General features: G+C 48.1%; 1 protein-coding gene across 1 annotated transcript; it reads left to right on the forward strand.

Annotated features, from left to right (window-relative positions):
* The first annotated feature begins 6900 nt into the window (after window positions 1-6900).
* On the forward strand, window positions 6901-17678 carry LOC135400023 (abasic site processing protein HMCES-like). Its single transcript, XM_064631765.1, has 8 exons — window positions 6901-6986; window positions 8939-9079; window positions 10133-10348; window positions 11260-11455; window positions 11634-11708; window positions 13501-13563; window positions 13940-14076; window positions 17213-17678. The coding sequence occupies exons 1-8, from the start codon at window positions 6967-6969 to the stop codon at window positions 17529-17531; spliced, it is 1167 nt and encodes a 388-aa protein (XP_064487835.1). The 5' UTR covers window positions 6901-6966; the 3' UTR covers window positions 17532-17678.
* The last annotated feature ends 150 nt before the right edge of the window (window positions 17679-17828 follow it).

Consider the following 17828-nt stretch of genomic DNA (forward strand, 5'->3'; position numbering starts at 1 on the left):
GATATTCCCTCGATATTCACGATTGCGAAATTCCCGAATTTCGATTTCACGGTCTTGAAAGGACGAAAAGGCTCCATTGCATCGTAAGATGACATGCCGTGTTTAAAAATCTGACATCGCTATTTAATCACTGAAATTGACAGGTTTTTGGATGTCTGACCAAGTCGTTTTAGCGAATGAAAGCAACATTTTACTAAGTTAGTCCAAGTTCGGTGTTTACATTCTGTAATCTAAGTTCGCTGTTGGCATTTTCCAGCGCGTGTGACTCTGCGTTTTATATATATAACGTCTATTTCCAGTAGTTTATTTTGCAACGGCCATTTCGATCAAAGATGAAAGTCACTGAAAAATGATGTGTGTTCGAGTCCTACAGCTGGCTAACCTTTTCGGTGACTTGCAGCTTTCATCGTTCATTTCTTAGGCAATTTGAGGCCTTGTATGTGTTTGTCCTTTCTATGTTGTTCTAGCCTCAGAACATCAGTTCTCTCATTTCGATCACTTTATTTCGCAGTACACCCGGCCCAGCCAAAAAAGATGTGTCTTATAGAGGTCTTGTCTTTTACAGCACATACGATGTTTGCAACGATCAAGGCGGCGCTGGTAAGCAAGTGCGGGATCAATCAGGCGGAAGTTGTCCCATACAGCCGGGAAAGTACACCGTAGTAATTGAAACTGATATTCCTCCTATCGGAGAGATGCTGTTTTCGGTGAGACCCTTGGACGTTCAACACATCGCTTGTGAGCTGACAAGAGCCTGCCAAACACGACATGCTTTTAGTGAGCTACGGATATGGATTCAGCTATAGCTATGAGATAACCAACCAACAGTCATATAGGACGCCACAGAAAGCCCGTCGTTTGCGGCGATTGGCTGAAGTAGACGGCCATCCTTTAATTCACATGAGCGACATCCCACGGAATATTCTAGTTGAAGAAAACGTAAGAAACCGCACGCGGGCCGGAAGTTCCGCCACGTCTATGGTAAGCTTCAGAATATCGCTAGTCTGCCCAGAGCAGACGACACCATCGGCCCTGTCGTCTGCTACGAAATATCTTGTGGCTTAGCCGCAGGATATTCCCCAAGGTTAGGTGACCACGAATAGATATGACGTATTCAGCGCACGCTCTCACGTGCCTCACGTGGAAATGTCGCTCCCGTGAATATACGGTATGTGTTCGCGTGACGAACGAGTGAGAGGAGGCATTAAGCAGCTTTTCTGTATCTTGGTGGCGTTGGTAGTGCAAATACGGCTGGGAGTCTGGCCATTAATGGGTCATGCCTATACCTGAAGCTCCAGCCACTTTGTCAGCTTTCAGACCAATGAAGTGTTGAAATATGGGACGCTATAAGTCAACCTATCCTCACTATGTGTCCCCCTATCCAACATGGGCAGCGCCATTTTGGATGGCAAGTGGATTGGATGGGATTAAAGTGGATGCCTTTCGCAATCAGCAAAACTAGGGGATTTTTTGTGCAAGTTTAATGAACGCCACCTAGGGTACGTTGGGCACGTCGAGAATTGTCGTGTGCTCCCGTCGATGTACCGCTGCCGGCAGAACCAATTGTTGGATACATTCTGTCTCCGGTACGATTTTTAAACAAATGACAAAGACAAAGACAAGGATGATTATATCCATGATATCCAGCAATTAAATATAAGATTGTACAGCACAGTGCCGTTTTTTGTTATGATTTCGTTGTGATCGCCGCGATCGCCGTGTTCACTAGGCCTAACACCGGCGACAAAACGCATTATTTTCGTTTAGATATCAAGCATCAGTTCAAACTGATTTCCGAGAAACGTATATGAGGATGTGCATTTGCAGCGTAAAATCAGAGTAGTCTGTGAAAACTTTGTCACGAAATCTCCGCTTCACTGTGTTTGTTTTCGTCGCCATTTTAGGTGGCAGTGAGGTGTCATGGCGATCCCCTTGCTAAAAAGCAAACCAATCAGTAGAGCGAAACCTTGATTGACGGGTCGAGTCTCACTTTGTGGCGCTTCCCAGTGGCCAGACTCCCTTTTAATATACGGCTCTGAAATACGGCCTGAGCGATGAGCAGAGATCGTTTGATCGTCGACTCGTTCGGCTAGGTGGGCTGTAACCTCACTTTCGAGCAAACCTTAGGGAATGTCCTCGTCTTTGTCATGGACGAAAGAAAATGAGGAGACATCTGAGAGAGTGAGATTGATATGCTTTAGTGTCTCGAAACGAAAGTGTGTCGTACCACGTTACCTGAAAAGTCAAATTTAAAGGACTCTGCTCACACCACATTGTGGGCCAGTTTGACACGCAATGCAGACTGTGCTTTAATTAAATATGATTAAATAAAATTTAAAAAATATAAATGTAATGAAATGTGAAGTTGTGTCGGGATGTAAAGTTACGTATTATCAATTATAATTTTGGCATGAGGAGACCCGTGTGCAGTAATGTACCTTGCGCTCTTCAGATAAACAGTAGAACAAGAGAAGTGAAGGAAGGATAAAGCCTGTAAACAAAGATAAGCCGTTTTAAGGCATCGTTTGAAAACAAGAGGCGCAGCTACAGAAATATCACACAGCGCTGGAAAACATTAGATTCCCAGTGGTAGACTTTGATAGAATCTGCATTTTCAATTTGTAAATGTCGACAGGAGACGTTTTGTGATGATGACGCTGCGTTTTCAGCAAACTGAAATGCACTTTCGCTCTTCCAGACCGCGGTCAAGACATATGTGACGTTTGAAGTCGTAAGCGGCGGTGTCACACGTGAATGCAAGACATTCACTACAAAGATCGCCCCTTAATTGACCATGGGTAACAACGATCAATAAACAATGGTTCATCAAACTATACTGACTTTCAAAGTCGTCATTTATGTCTTTCAGTGATTCGGATGTCCATCGGTGCCATAGCAGTGCACTTTCTCACACGTGTGAGGCAATTAAAAAAAAGCAAGAATATCTGCTGTGGCGACTCCAGGAATCGTATTTCGTACATCAGGCGACCATCGCAACACGTTATTTCTCCGAAAGACAGCCGCGTTTGGCAGTCTGCGCCCGTCTGTCCATCCGTCCGTTACAGACGTGGAGAGACTGAAGGAAGAAGAAGTTACAAATGGCGTTCAAAACGACTGCGTGCGCCCGAGGACAGGATCGAATCATGCGGTCCTATAGCTAAGCTATCGTATTTGAACGTGTTAGGCAGCATGCCCAAACTCTTTAAAGGGAGACTTCGGAAGGTTTCGAAAAAAAGAAAAAAAATAGGTGTGCATCATACCGAACCGAATACAACATTCGCATTCATTTTGTGCGTAATTGTGTGTGTGAGTAATTAATTCGTAAATGATGACAATATCAAACCGAAACCAACATGCAAAGCGCACAGCAGTTCGCCCGGAGGAAGATACTGTGAAGTCAGTCAGATTGTTGTCTGCTACGAAGCTTGCATTCTTCCACGCAGGATGACGTCGGCAGTGTTGCTTTCAGCGCCCTCTTGTTTCACAGAGGGGAAGCGCTCACTTCGTAATAATTCGTTCGAATAAAATCTGCGCAATTTCGGAACGCGATATTTGGTACGTATGTTCCTGACACCGCAAGGGTTACTGCTATGTCACAAGCGCTGTGGTGATTTTGTTGCGGAGTCCCACAATAATACGAGTATGTTGTAAAGGAAACATGGCACTAGTTTTCTGTCGTTGTTTGGGAAAATTTATTCACACTCCCACACTATATAGCACACTAATGCACTATTTAAAATTCGTTACAATGCACAAGCTACGATGTATATATGGTTGCACTAGAGTCACTAAATAAGCTTCGCTTCAGAGTATCGACACTGAGGTCCAAGGGAGAGCAGGAGCGCCATCTTGTTTCCGCACCACACCAGTACCGTCCCAAGTTGAGGATCAAAGACAAGCTAACATAATGCTCACTGTGGGATGGAGAAGCGTGTATGATTGTTGTGCGATAATCCATGTATTATCAACCACAGCATCCCGAGGATGTCAAGGTGAGCTCAAGGCAGTCAACTGCTGCTTGTAAACGAAAGGAACATTTCACCCGCGCACGATAGATGGCATCGTGTGCTAAAATCCACAGTGCGCACAGGGGTGGCATCCAATGTATTCCTCCGTAGACGAAAGCGTGCTGGGCGAACGCAATGCATCCTGGACAGGTCCTGGTCGCACGTCACAGCAAACGTCAAGGCGCACGTAACCTTAAAGATGGCGGCGCCCGTGATCGGCGGCCAAACCGTTTGTAAACAATGCGGTTTTTGTTTCTGGACGACGTTTTGGATGTTTTTCGATCACGGTAATTATTTTTATCCGATAATCTTGCAGGAAAACGCGCAGTTTTGCACACAAAGCCTGGTATTGTTGACTTCCAAAGATGTGATGACGACTGCGCGTTAGGACCTACCGAGCCGATGCCATGTACTTAAACTAAGGAGAAATGGGCTACCATGTTGCGGAAGAAGCACCGCATAGTTTACGCTAGCAAAATACGGTAATCTCTTGGTGTTATGACGGCGAAAATATGTTGGTAAGCGGCAAAACGACATATAAACAAAGTCACATGACCTGAAAATGACGTTTTCTATGACGTGCGACCAGGACAAGATGGCAGTTTTGCCAAAAGCACCCGCTTGAGGGTAGTTACAACAATGGCGGGTTTGTGTCACCCCTGTGACAGTGCGCGTGTGCGTGGGTAACGTGGCGTGGAAACAAGATGGCGCACGCTCGCTTTGCAACTCAGTGTCGATACTCTGAAGAGTAGCTTATTTAGTGACTCTAGATTGCACGACTGTGAGACTGTACATATGACTACACGACTGTGACTATACACACTTGACGCCTATATACACAACTGTGGCTATGTAGATATTAGGAGGGTCTTTATACAATTATGGAGACGCACCAATGATGCTAACAAACGCGTCCTGAATCTAAATTTCCGCGCAAGCAAGAGTTTGTGTCACTACAGAATACTCCAATTTATACCATTTATGCCAATTTATGCTATTACAAAACAAGTGTATCACTCACTCCTAAAATTCTGTTACTCTATGCTTGGCGTCGAGGTATAATAAAATTAATACAGCTATTGAGAAGTTGGATGCGCATAGGGTGCACAAACTGCGCATGCGTCTGGCAACATTGCTCTTCGAATGTGGATCTCCGTCTTCCACAACGGGCAGCTTGCACTGGCAGTCTTCCAACGCACAGCCCCGTTTCCAGGAGACGGACGCGAGAGCCCCGGATGACGTCACCTACATGTGGAGAACCCAAAACTATGCGGTTTTACGGGTTGTTTTGAAAATGAAAGAACTGAAGTTCTGAGGCTGGAACAACATAGAAGGGACAAATACATACAAAGCCTCATCTCTTTCATCTTCTTTCATCTTTCATTGTTTTGAAAACTCGCGGAAGGGAGTGAAGTTCATTCAGTTCAGCAAATTCCCCATCTCTGGAATAAACGAACGTCATGACCACGAAAATAAGGTTTACCTACATAAGTAAACTACCCTCTACTGCTTCCAGTCGTTTACTCCCCGATTGTCAAGGATCTGGAATGACATTCTTCACCATGTAGCACTCTTCACTAATCATCCCCAGTTTCAGGAGGCCATTAGCAATTTGTTATCTCTCCCGTGAATCTTCTTTACGTTGTTTTTGTTATTTCCGCACTGTTGTTCACGGCATCTACAGGGTGTCCCAGAAAACGTGTCATTGAATCATAATTAAAAAAACTACACCACCTAGAGTCATGCGGTCAATGGCATTTGTTCTTACTGGGTTTTTGCCACCTCCTGATGTGAATGTCGTGTAACGTAAGTTTAATTATGTAAATTTTTGCGAGCTTAAGTCGGAAATTTGCCTAGCAAATATCACTTTTTTACCCTACCAATGTGAAGAGCGCGTCTAATTTACTCGAACTAATGATAATTGACAGGGATATTCAGGAACTACCCCATCGGAAAAAATAGCCGAACATCATGCTCTACGGAGCTACCACAGAATAGCGCATGATGAATTTTTCAGCGCAATCTTTGTCAGTCCGACGAAAGGAGGTTGGAAACCCAGCCCACCCCGGCATCGCAGAAAGAGATAACACAAGCACGGCTTATCACGTCCGACTTTCGCTGGGATAATGCTTTCCCTCTCCCAATTTTAGGAACGGTTACTTTTTCTACTATCACCTTGTGGGCTGGCTTTGGAACCTCCTTTCGTCGGACTGAGAACGATTGCGCTCAAAAAGTCATCGCGCGCATGGTCCGATGCTCCGAAAAGCATGATATTCGGCTATTTTTTCCGATGGGATAGCTCGTGAATATCACTGTAAATTATCATGAATTTGACTGAATTCGGCACGTTCTTCATATTGGTGGGGTAAAAAAGTGACCTTTACTTGGCAAATTTCCGAGTTCAGTTCGCAAATATTTACATAATTAAACTTACGGTAGATGATATTCACATCAAGAGGTGGCAAAAACCTAATAAGAACAAATGCCGTTGACCGCATGATTCTAGGTGGCGTAGTTTTTTTTATTATAATTCAATGCACATTTTCTGGGACACCCTGTATGTGTGTACATGCTTGCTGGTTTTTCCTTTATGTCTTCCGTATTGTGTTTCCTTTTTATAAGTATATATGACGTTTCTTTTGCTATTTGCCGATCATTGTAATTACTTTTTTTTCCTTTTCTACAATGTTATTGTCGCCCATCTTATCCATTATGTTGTACCCGCTTGGGTCTTTAATCTTTAACGTATTCTAAATACATAAATAAATAAACCCCATTTTCTTTCACTGACATTTCAAAAGGCAGGTCGCCAGACTTTATTTTTTTTGTGCATAAACTTGTTTTCCACCTTCGTTTAAAAAAACAGTTTCGTTTTGGGGTCGCGCGCCTGCATTCCCACTGATATCACGAGGCCGTCCTTGCCACCTGACGAAACGGCTACACATCGAGGTCCAGCAAAATGTGCGGCCGTGTAGCATGGTAAGACTCTACTATACACTTTCTTGTGTGTGAAGAATGTAAGTGGTGGTATACCATATGTTCCGTCCTATAATGTGCACCGACGTTTAACACGTGCATCGCCTAATAATGCTGAACAAAGACGTAAGAGACAAACGAGCTGGTGTAATGAACTTGTAGGTAACGTTACTTCGAGTTTTGGGTAGCACAGCTCATCCCTTCGTGTCTTCTTCACGTGCTCTAGGAAATGTTACCTATAAATTGGTATTAAAAGTATTCGATCGAAAACACACCCGACAACAGCCTCCTCCTCCGCGTTCTTTGTGCGTTCAGTTTTTCTTTTCTTTTTTATTTGTTTTTAGTTTTGGAGCGCGGGTTACATGTCTAGTTACGACAAAAGGGTGAAATTTAGGGTGAAATCACGCGATACGTATGCATCGTGTATCATGTGTTTAAGATAGATGGGGGAGTTTCACCCACGTGGACACATGATGCACAGACGCGAAGGTCGCATGTGTTCGTGTAGATTAAACTCTGGTACCTGCTTATGACAGCTGTAGTTGTGCCGAACGTATCACTTATGTGTACTCTCCAGACAGCCCAACAGACTACAGATGTCAGAACATCATGTGGGTCATTGGGTCTATCCGGATCCTGACGAAAGTTTCTTGGAGATCGTACGTACGCAATGGAATTGAGAGTAATACCCTTGTCAGACGGGCAATCTTCAAGGACCATTGAGATCAATGACCATTGGAAATGCAGGCAGCATCATCTAGCGTGTAATGTGTCAACCTGTCAGGAAACATTGGATCCAATGCTGTTTGAAAACTTTACGCGTTACATGCTCGATGGCGCTACGTGCATTTTCAATGGTCATTTGGTTTCAATGGTCGTTGAACTCTGCCCGTGTGACAGGGTTATTACACTCTGAATTCATACACGTCTTTGCTGAAAGATCACAAAACAAACTCTGCCTCTTCAGAGGAACGTCGCCTTAGTGGAACATAGTAGGCTTCGTGGATTAGCATGCACAGGGCTACTTCAGAAGATACGTGAACGCATGCACCGACGCCACCTTCATAGCGAACGCTGAACAGAAGCAGGTCCCGTCGGCTGCGCCGCGAAAGCTGAGGCGGCGGCGCCTTTTTGAAACGTGTAATGAGCCTGTGTTTCCGCATTTTCAAATACGTACACACAGTGGTGTATCCAGAATCCGCAGCACGATGGCGTACTGCAAAAAATTGAGAGGTGGGGTGATTGTTACAGTTACGTCATAACAGCTCAGCGCGTAAATCAGCTCACTCGCATCACAAACACACACGTGCCACCCGCACCCATGGCGTGTAATAAACATCGGTTATGGCAGCACAAAAGCCCGCAGACTCAGCGTGGCAGTATTCGCATTTCATCCACAACCCGAAACAACGCCTAGAAGCCGAAACATTCGCTGATATATACGGATAACCGCGGGTATGCGGACCACAACCGCGGTCGCCAATTCTCAGGACCACAGGTGAGTGCGGATAAGACTGACAGCACCCGCACCCACACGGCATCCGCGCTCGAAAGATCCGCGACCGCAATCGCACCAACATTCCTTGGAATAGGTGTATTGGCATCCGCCCTTTCACAGGAACACTATGCCAACAGCAGTTGTCCAATAAGGCACACTTCGACGCCATTTTGGATTCACAATGTGATCTCAATTACGGCTCCCCCTAGGGGACGTCGAAAAAGACACCAATGTTAATCTGCGGATAAAATTCCAATATCCGCGCACTGCGTTCTATCGCCGCAGCCTTGCAAAACGCTATGGTCCTATCGACAAGCCAGGATGTAACCCGCGCGGACCTGCATGATATAAGCGCACCCGTTCACACCTCTACTCGTTGCTCTGCTAATAGAGGGCTGTACTGTGCTTCCTCATAACGTGCAGTAATAGCGTACACGCAACATTGTCTATGTTTCAGCATTCTGAGTCCCCTAGGCGTACAGTGCGCGTGCATCCACAGAGATTCCTCTGGAGCGGTCGTTAGTCCAGACTGGATTGAGATCAACGAAGGAGGGGTCTATAAGCCGTCCTACAACATCAAACCTAAGACCAGCTTCAAGTGAGTTGACGTATGTGACGGGACAAGTCAATTGCACCTACAAATCTAAATATATCAGTGTTTTAGGCTTAGGCCAGGTCATGTCGCCACCGAGTCACAACGTACCGCGTCAGCATGCTTCAAAATGTTGTTCTTACGCTTATCATGTTACCAAAACACTCATACACTCTTAAAAACGAACCTCATCATGTAGCACGCTCCTAGCCAACCATCATCCCGAATGACAACGTTCTCGTCCCTGATTTGTTGAAAACGGGAGGCGGAGCCTATTCTGTGCCGTGCATAATGGCCACAAAATAGGCTCCGCCTCCCGTTTTCAACAAATCACGGGCGAGAACGTTGTCATTCGGGATGATGGTTGTCTAGGAGCGTGCTATGTGGTGACCAGCTCCGGTGGCGCAGCGGTAACGCGTGCGCTTGGAGACTGGGAGGTCCGCGGTTCGAATCCGCGGGCCGGCTGTGCCGTCTGGGGTTTTTCCTGGGTTTCCCTCAGATGTGTAATAGGCGTATGCCGGCACAGTTCCCCTGAAGTCGGCCCATGGACGCAGCTATCCTCCCCCCGAGCGGATTCCGCTCGGTCTTCCACTTCACCCTTTCCTCTCCACCACCTTTCCCTCCCCGAGAAACATGCCGCCTAATCAGGCAGGCAGACCTCTCGGGTTCCTCCCAACGACACTCCTCCTCCTCCTCCTCTGCTATGTGGTGAAGCTCATTTTTAAGAGTGTAGGAGACTATGTGCTTAGAGCACATTTTCATGCTTATAGCCCAAACGGTATTGAACGTGATTGAAATCAACGGACCCGTGGCTGGTAGGTTTGCAGCGTGATAATGCGAATTGGCACATCTTGTCCATCGACAACACGTGGTACAGAACCAGTCAAACAAACATATGCGTGCCTTATGTCTTGACTTGACTGCCTCTTTGCCATATACGTTGAGCTTTTAGCGGTTTCTCCGAATGCGCACGCAAGAAGTACAAATACAAGTAGATGTTTTGTTTATACCCCCCCCCCCCATAAAATGTCGACCACGCCTTACATTTCATTTCCACAGCCCAGTATTGCTGAGTAGTGCACACTTTTCTGCTACTGACCTAACCGAACGCGTCATATGTCCTCTCCGCTGGGGTCTCGTGCCCTCCTGGTACAACAAGGACCCACAGAACTTCTTCGCCAACACAGCTAACTGCCGTGTCGAAGAGTGCCATCTCAAAAGAAGCTTTCGTCCGGCCGTGGCCCGGAACCAGCGTTGCGTGGTGCTCGCCGAAGGGTACGTCTCCATTCAGTTCCGATTCACGTCATGCACGGTAAATTGGCCCACAGCTTGGCTCGCCGCTACAGAGTGGGGACTCAAATAACTGAACGACCCCAGGCAGCACAATGTACTGAAAGTCGAGTGCAATAGGGGTGGACGGGTAGGTGGAAGGCCTTGAACATACTCGTGAAACTAAAGAACATTGATAAGACACATACCGTCCACCCCAATTGCACTCGACTTTCAGTACATTGTGCTGCCTGGGACAGTAAACGTCTGTTTGTTACTTTCTCTTGTGAAGCGCAGTACAGCCGTGACGTCAGCCTTCAAGTGCCAGTACAGAACTTTAAAAAAATATTTATTTATGTCGTGCGTGTTATAAACCAACCTGCCTGGAAGACTCTGCACGCACACACACACACACACACACACACACACACACACACACATACCCAAACACGCACACACACACAAAATCGTCAATGATTAAGAATTCGAACGCTTTGAACACTTCCATGAGTTTTCGAAACAACCAGCAAAACTTCACGAAGACGTCACGTGACAAGAGCACGTGAGAACCAGCGCACGTGACGTCACCACGAACTTTGGCGTCATTTCGTAGCAACTGCGCGAGCTCTTCCTCGGTCTCCGCTCTCCGTTCCACGTTGGAAGATTGCGAGCACTTTTGACGATGAAATGGAATTCGACCTTGGAGGGCAAATGTTGCCAGAGGCGCGCGTGGCCGATTGCGACATCATGCTCCTGTGACGTGACTCCATACATTCTGTGACTTCACGCTCCTCAAATTTTAGAAATTAATTTTGTGGTACTTCCGCCTTTAGTGGGCTTCTCTATTTTACTTTCTTTGTCCTCAAATACATCATTGTAGTTGTCCTGTAAAGTGCATCGATTTTCTTACCGCGTAGGTTCTACGAGTGGACTCATGAGAGAAATGGTACTAGTCAGCCGTATTTCATCTACTTCGACCAGCCAAGAAATATAGACATGTTCGATCGCTTCTGGGACGACACCAATGATCCGACGTCCCTAATTAAAAATAATAAGTGGAGGGGACCGCGACTGCTCACCATGGCTGGCCTCTTCGATGTCTCTTCATTTCAGGTGTAACATTTAGCCGGTAATCAGAGAAGCACTGCAACACGTGAGAAAGTACACTTTTTTTTTTTGTTATTGTTGCGTATTCGATCACGTATTACGGTCCTCACACTAGAAACGTGCACCGTGCTCCCAAGGAAGAAGCATCCTCGAGTGAGCTCTTCGCCCTCTTCGTCTCTTGCAGGAGGATCTGTTCAGCTACACCATCCTCACCATGCAACCACCAGATTATTTCCTCTTTATTCATAACAGAATGCCTGTGAGTTCCTTTCATTGCTCCGTATATATTTTGTCGAAAAAGGGCCACGAAATAGAGCACATTCTTTTCAAATACACACAAACTATGCACTAAGTGGGCAATGGTACGGAATGCTGACTTCAAATGTCCGTGACACGTCGCCCTACGTCCTTGACGGGCTCTCGAAGCGAAAAACGACTCTTGCACCAAGGTCTTCCTATAGAGTTACTAGAGCGACTCTATGGTTCTTGAATTAGAGCGACAGTTACCGAACCAAAGCTAAGCAAAACGCTGTCACGTGCTTTCTCAGCACCCGTTGCAGTGACGTCACTGTCAGTAACTTCCGGTTTTTGTTCTTCCAATCAATCAAGTCGCCAGTTCGAGACAAAACTTACTGTTTACCCTGTACCATGCTTCAAAACCTACTTCAGTCTCCTTTCTCCCGATCGCACAAGGTTGCGACGTCCGCCGAGCGGTCCGCCGTTTATTTCGAAAACTGCGAAGCTTACTTGACGGCATCAGCACGCAGCTTGCACTTACAGTCGAATGCACCTGCTATAATCTCGAGCTCAGTCGACAGCATGAAACTGTCCCTTCGCGACGATACACAGAGGCTGTGACCAATGTAGTAGTACTAGCTAGCAACCATGGAGGAAGGAAACACAAGGAGCGGCCCCTCCCACAGTTTTCCATCGGGACGAGCGTAGCCGGTTTCGCATTGCATTCTGGGATGCTCCTGTCTACCACGTGACCGCTCACGTGACCCTCCAGACGGCACGGCGCCACCAGAGCAGACGACGCGAGCTGTAGTTGTGTCACAGTTCAGAGGGCAGTACTACGTTGAACGCGTGCTTACACTTTATTTCTGTATCTTCGAATGTTTACTCTTCTATTAGAAAACCAGTCACAGTGTGCAGAACGCAAAGGAGTACGCGGGACCGGAAACATCACGTGTGGCAACGGTAACTTCCAATGTATGTACGTTTCCTGATTAAGTGATAAAGAATGCCGTACTCAGAACACTATTAATCAGATATGTACAACAACAGGGTATGAAATGAATCTGCGACACAGTGTCAGGTCCTAAACGAACAATTCAAGATGACTCGAACACACACAGGCGACTAAGACAACTGACCGTGTACTTACAAACAAAACGTGTTCCCGTGACAGAGCTGCTTCCCGTTCAACGAGAGCCGCGGCACGGACAGGAACACATTACCATTCGTCGTTGCTACGATGGTGCTCGCATTTTCACAATAAATTACTTTCGAAAAGCAAACTCACACAGAGAGCAGCGCGAGAAACAAAGCCTTGCAAAACCGAAACTTTAGAGGGGATCACGTGGTGGACAGGACGTAATGGCGATTTTGACTCGAGCGACCGCTAAAGGGTGGCTACGCTAGTCTCGGGCGAACAGCCGCTCCTTGTGTTTCCTTCCTCCATGCTAGCAACACGTCACATCATGCCAATAGACCTCTATCCGAGAAACGTCATCATGACGATGGTAGACAGGCTGAAACCGAAACAAATCGGAAGGGGAGGGCTGGGATCCACGAATGGGTACTTGTTCGCTGCCTCCTATAGAAAGAAAAGTAGGACTGAAGGTAGCGTCCCTTTCAGGGTCCACCGTAATTCTCTCAAGACCGTGGCTTTCGGGAGCAAGCTTGTTCGCCCCCTAGCTTCGAGCGTAGTTCAACTCTACCAAATTGGTGGCGCTGTCGAACACTATGACGTCATTTGTTTGCAAACAGGGAGAGGTCTATTACTCCCATCTTTTCAATATTAGAAACAGATGTTTTCATTTTCACAGGTGATCTTGGACGGCGATGATGCCGTGTCCCAATGGCTGGATCCAGAAATTTCTTTCAAGGAGGTATGTCGCGCTCCCTTGACGTATGTTAGCGTGCTGTTCATGTATCTCCTTTTCCGAAATCAGTAGCAGTTTTCAAAGCAGATTTCTCTTACCGACACTAACCTCGACCAATTTGCGATACTAAATTCGAATACAGGATCGAATCTCCCTTGAACGGTCACCCGCTAATTCAAAGCGAGATCCCAGCTAAGGTTCCAGTCCACGTAGACCATATAGTGATGTCGATGACTATGCAGAAGCGGACAACAACACGGAACGGTGTCGTTTACGGCTACAGTAACGGTTACGGTTATAGTTTCGTCGTCGGTAGCATTACGACACATCCGTGAGGTGTTGGCTGTTTCACCGAGGCTTTGTGGCTCTGCCGTACTTGCAGGCAACGGAGGATCTGACATGTCCCTCCAGTCTCAGCTGCCACCCGGTCTCGCCTTCCGTGGGAAGGGTTACGAACGACAACATTGAATGTGTTCTGCCGACAGGGACGCCGCAACACGTCGCCGAAGAACATGAAACGTCAGTTGCTGTCCTTGTCTTGTGTTTTAACCACGCCTTACTAGATTACAACGACCATGTCATAGGCACCCCTCCCAAGCGCCGCATTTGGAAGCTAGCGGTGGCGCTACACATCGGCCCGGTTCTTGCTTCCTCAATTTCTGCAATACTTTGTACTTCGGCTTACCTTAGTATTTTTGTACAAGTGGTGCACGTCCCACGGGATATGCTTCTTTCAAAAGTTGATTATCATCATCATCCTACGCGTTTTCATAGGAGATGTTGCTGTCGTCTGCTACGGTAGTCGTACGTCCGCTTCTGCGCGTTCAAATTTCAATTGTCCAATCATGATGTACAGATCTCGTGGGCCGATGAGTAGCGCCCCTAGCGGATCGTGCGGACGAGCTCCTCATAGGGGTTGCCGATTATGACATGGTCGTTATAATCTAGTAGGTCGTGGTTTTAACGGCGGTGCCAAAGGGCTATATTTCTAGCTTCCCAGCCTATCCCGCTCTCCTTCTGCCTAGGGCTACGCGGTTATGCAAAGACCATTTACAGCACACATCCCGATAAGCCCTCCGCGCGGTTTTTACCCCGACGTTCAGATTTTGGTAGAACTGATCCCTCTACACCTGCAGGGCACCATAGTCGTGCCCAACTTAAGCACGATTACGTAAGGTACATTTAGGCCCTGCCCCACATTTGTTCCTATTGGCTGCAGTAGCGTGTCACATTACTGTGCGTCGGAAGAAGTAGTGCGCCAACACTGAAATATATTGGAGCCCAATTGGCGGCGCTTGGTGGCACTGCAGTATAATCCGGCGTAGGTTAGCGGACTACGTCCTCGTGCGTTGTTTATTGTGCCGTCGCTATATAGACAGCGCACTGTCGTACCGCGTCCATTGACTGCTTTGTATGAGGGGTGTTGAAGTCAAACCGGGACTTTCTGTCTCCTGAGTGTACAAATGGCTCGCGCTACTTCTTTTTCGTCATTTTCACACGCGACAGATCTTCGCGTTCACCACGTGGTGGTCCAAAGTTTGTGCAAAACAGAAGACACGTGCTGGACAAGATGACCGACAACGAGGTGAGCGCGCACATCGAACAGCGAATTGTCATGAAGTTTCTTGTGAATGAAGGCGTAAGGTGATCTGAAATTCACAGAAGACTTCAGGCTCAGTGTGCCCACGATACACTTAGCCGCAGCAAAGCGTTTGAGTGGTGCAAGCGGTTCCGAGACGGCCGTACATCAGTGCAGGACGATCCCGGCCGGAGCGGCTCAGAGCCCAGTGTCAGAGTTCCTGAGAACATCCAAGTTTTTCACGGTTTTCTGGGACAAGGCTGGCGTCGTTCATGTTGATTTTCTGCCCAGTGGTACTGTGGCGGCCCGTGTGTGATGACGAAAACGTGCCTCTGCTACCACGCGCTACGGCGCTGGCACGGCAGTTCTACCGGCACCGTCCTAGCGTGAGGCCACGACCATCTGCCCGCTGGGACATTCCATCATCGCCGGTCAGGACTCATGTAGAGGGACACCACCTCCTCTACATTTGGTGACCCGAACAACGAACACCATGTTCGGCATAATTCGGCCAAGCACCATCCCAAATTACTGCAAGCCCACCTCCGAAGGTACGGTGCAACGTTCTACCGAGGAACCGCTAGGCGACGACGTCAATTCACCGCGGCTCCACTCATCGCAACGCACGGCCGCGCAACACCATGGTTCTACCCAGCTCGCTCATCTACTCAGCTCACATCGCCATGGTCTCTCACTATGCGTCACGTCGCCACATGCTTCGCGATGGCACTCCTCGGGCTTTCACCAGCGGCACCTTCACGAGCATCACGCTCCCATACCGGTCGCGGTACGCCGCTGGCGGCTGCATGGTCCCATCCTCATCGTCAGGCCATTCCTAAGAACCCTGCCCGCCTTGCCTTCCCACCAGGCTTCGATACAGAGTGCTGGCAGCCCATCCAGTGGCGCTCAAGAGGCACCGGGACCAACGTTCCACCGGGGACCCGCACGGAGGCCACCGAGTGCTACACCCGGTCTCCCCGTGCTTCGCGATGGTCCTCCCCGGCACTCTCCTTGGCGACATTACGAGCTCACCGCTCACGAACCGGTCGCGGTTCTGTCGCTCCATCCTGCATTACGTTCTGCCTACCTGCCTACTCTGCTCTCCACTTCGGCCCGCCCCTGGAACCCTCCCGGCCAGCTCTTGTCCGCACCGTTCATCCCGCCACTTCTGCCCACTCAGCACAAGATGCAAGACCAGCCGTCCCTGTTCCACCTGTCGCCCGTCTTCCTCCTCTTCATGTATCGACGCGGACCCCAACCGCTAGCTCTACACCGCTCCGCGTCTGAGGGGGGGAGTGATGTGGCGGCCCGTGTGTGATGACGAAGACGTGCCTCTGCTACCACGCGCTACGGTGCTGGCACGGCAGTTCTACCGGCACCGTCCTAGCGTGAGGCCACGACCATCTGCCCGCTGGGACATTCCATCATCGCCGGTCAGGACTCATGTAGAGGGACACCACCTCCTCTACAGTACCACCATCAATAGTGCATATTACTGGTTCTCAGGTATGTGCATAAGGCGCTGAAGCAAAAGCGGCCGGGCCTCATCACCAAAGGAGTCCTCCTCTACAGGACAATGCACGCCCGCATACCGCGCATCTCACGACACGCACCTTACAGGAACTTGGCTGGGAGTTGCTGCCACACCCCCCTTACAGTCCAGACCTCGCCCACAGCGATTTCCATCTCTTCGGGCCACTGAAGGCGTTCCTTGGGGGCCGCCTTCAGCTGCGACGACGAGGTCAAGAATGCGGTCCGATCATGGTTGCTACGTGGCGGTAAGGATTTCAACGCTGCTGGCATCCAAGCCCTCGTGAAACGCTGGGACAAGTGCATTAGTGCAACTGGAGATTACTTTGAAAAATAAAACTAATTTCTCGCCTGTAAGTTCATTTTACTTTTGCGAAAAATGAAAAGTCCCCGTTTGACTTGAACGCCCCTCGTAGAGTGCGAAATATAGGCGATGTTCTTGGCGCCTCACATCACTTCGCCTACACGAAAAGGTAGAACAAATGATCGGGGACGTCGAAGATATCGTACTGTTCTGCTTCAATATCTATATTTTCGTCAATGTAGGCAAGAAGACCAACAGTTACCAGTGCGCCGCTCATCCAAACGAAGAAGATCAAGAAGGTCAAGGACCCCTGTGAGAAACTCGTCGCGAAGACAACTTTCTCGTTCACCTAAAAGTGAAAAAAGGGTCACGCCAAGAAGGTCGAGAACTGCGACCAGAAGTTCTTCTGGAAGGCGCTCCCGCCGTTCACCGAAATCTAAAAGATCGCGGACAAGGGCCCCAGTTAGGTCCCCTCGAAGCCGCTCCTCGTCTAGCGGGAGTCGCTCTAGATCCGGAAGGAAGTCTCTTCGGGCGCCGCGACGTTCGAGGTCGAACTGTTAGCTCGAGTTCTGGTTGCAGATTGAAAGTCTCACCCAATGAATATATGATTAGTGTTTTAGACCATGACCGTGACCTGTGCTGGACATAGATCACGGCTTGTGACATGAGGCGCCTTAAGGGGAAGTAAAATTATGCAGATGCTGGTGAGGTCCGTCTGATAGTCGTCCGAAGTTTGAAATTAAGCCCAGCCTTACTGAGCAACGTTTGCTGAAAGAAAAGAAACTGAAATACAGCATGTGTAGGTTTCCAAAACCTCTGCAAGATTTTGTGCCTAATACTATATACGTACGCATTTTT

This window comes from Ornithodoros turicata, chromosome 7, assembly GCF_037126465.1.
Source record: "Ornithodoros turicata isolate Travis chromosome 7, ASM3712646v1, whole genome shotgun sequence".
Classification (NCBI taxonomy): Eukaryota; Metazoa; Arthropoda; class Arachnida; order Ixodida; family Argasidae; genus Ornithodoros; species Ornithodoros turicata.

What these genes read in the sequence shown, in the direction of transcription:
- LOC135400023 (XM_064631765.1), top strand. Translation starts at nt 6,967, where the DNA reads ATGTGCGGCCGTGTAGCATG. An exon ending in TGCGTGGTGCTCGCCGAAGG is followed by an intron (nt 10,349 to 11,259) that starts GTACGTCTCCAT and finishes CTTACCGCGTAG; the next exon opens with GTTCTACGAGTGGACTCATG. An exon ending in TCGATGTCTCTTCATTTCAG is followed by an intron (nt 11,456 to 11,633) that starts GTGTAACATTTA and finishes CGTCTCTTGCAG; the next exon opens with GAGGATCTGTTCAGCTACAC.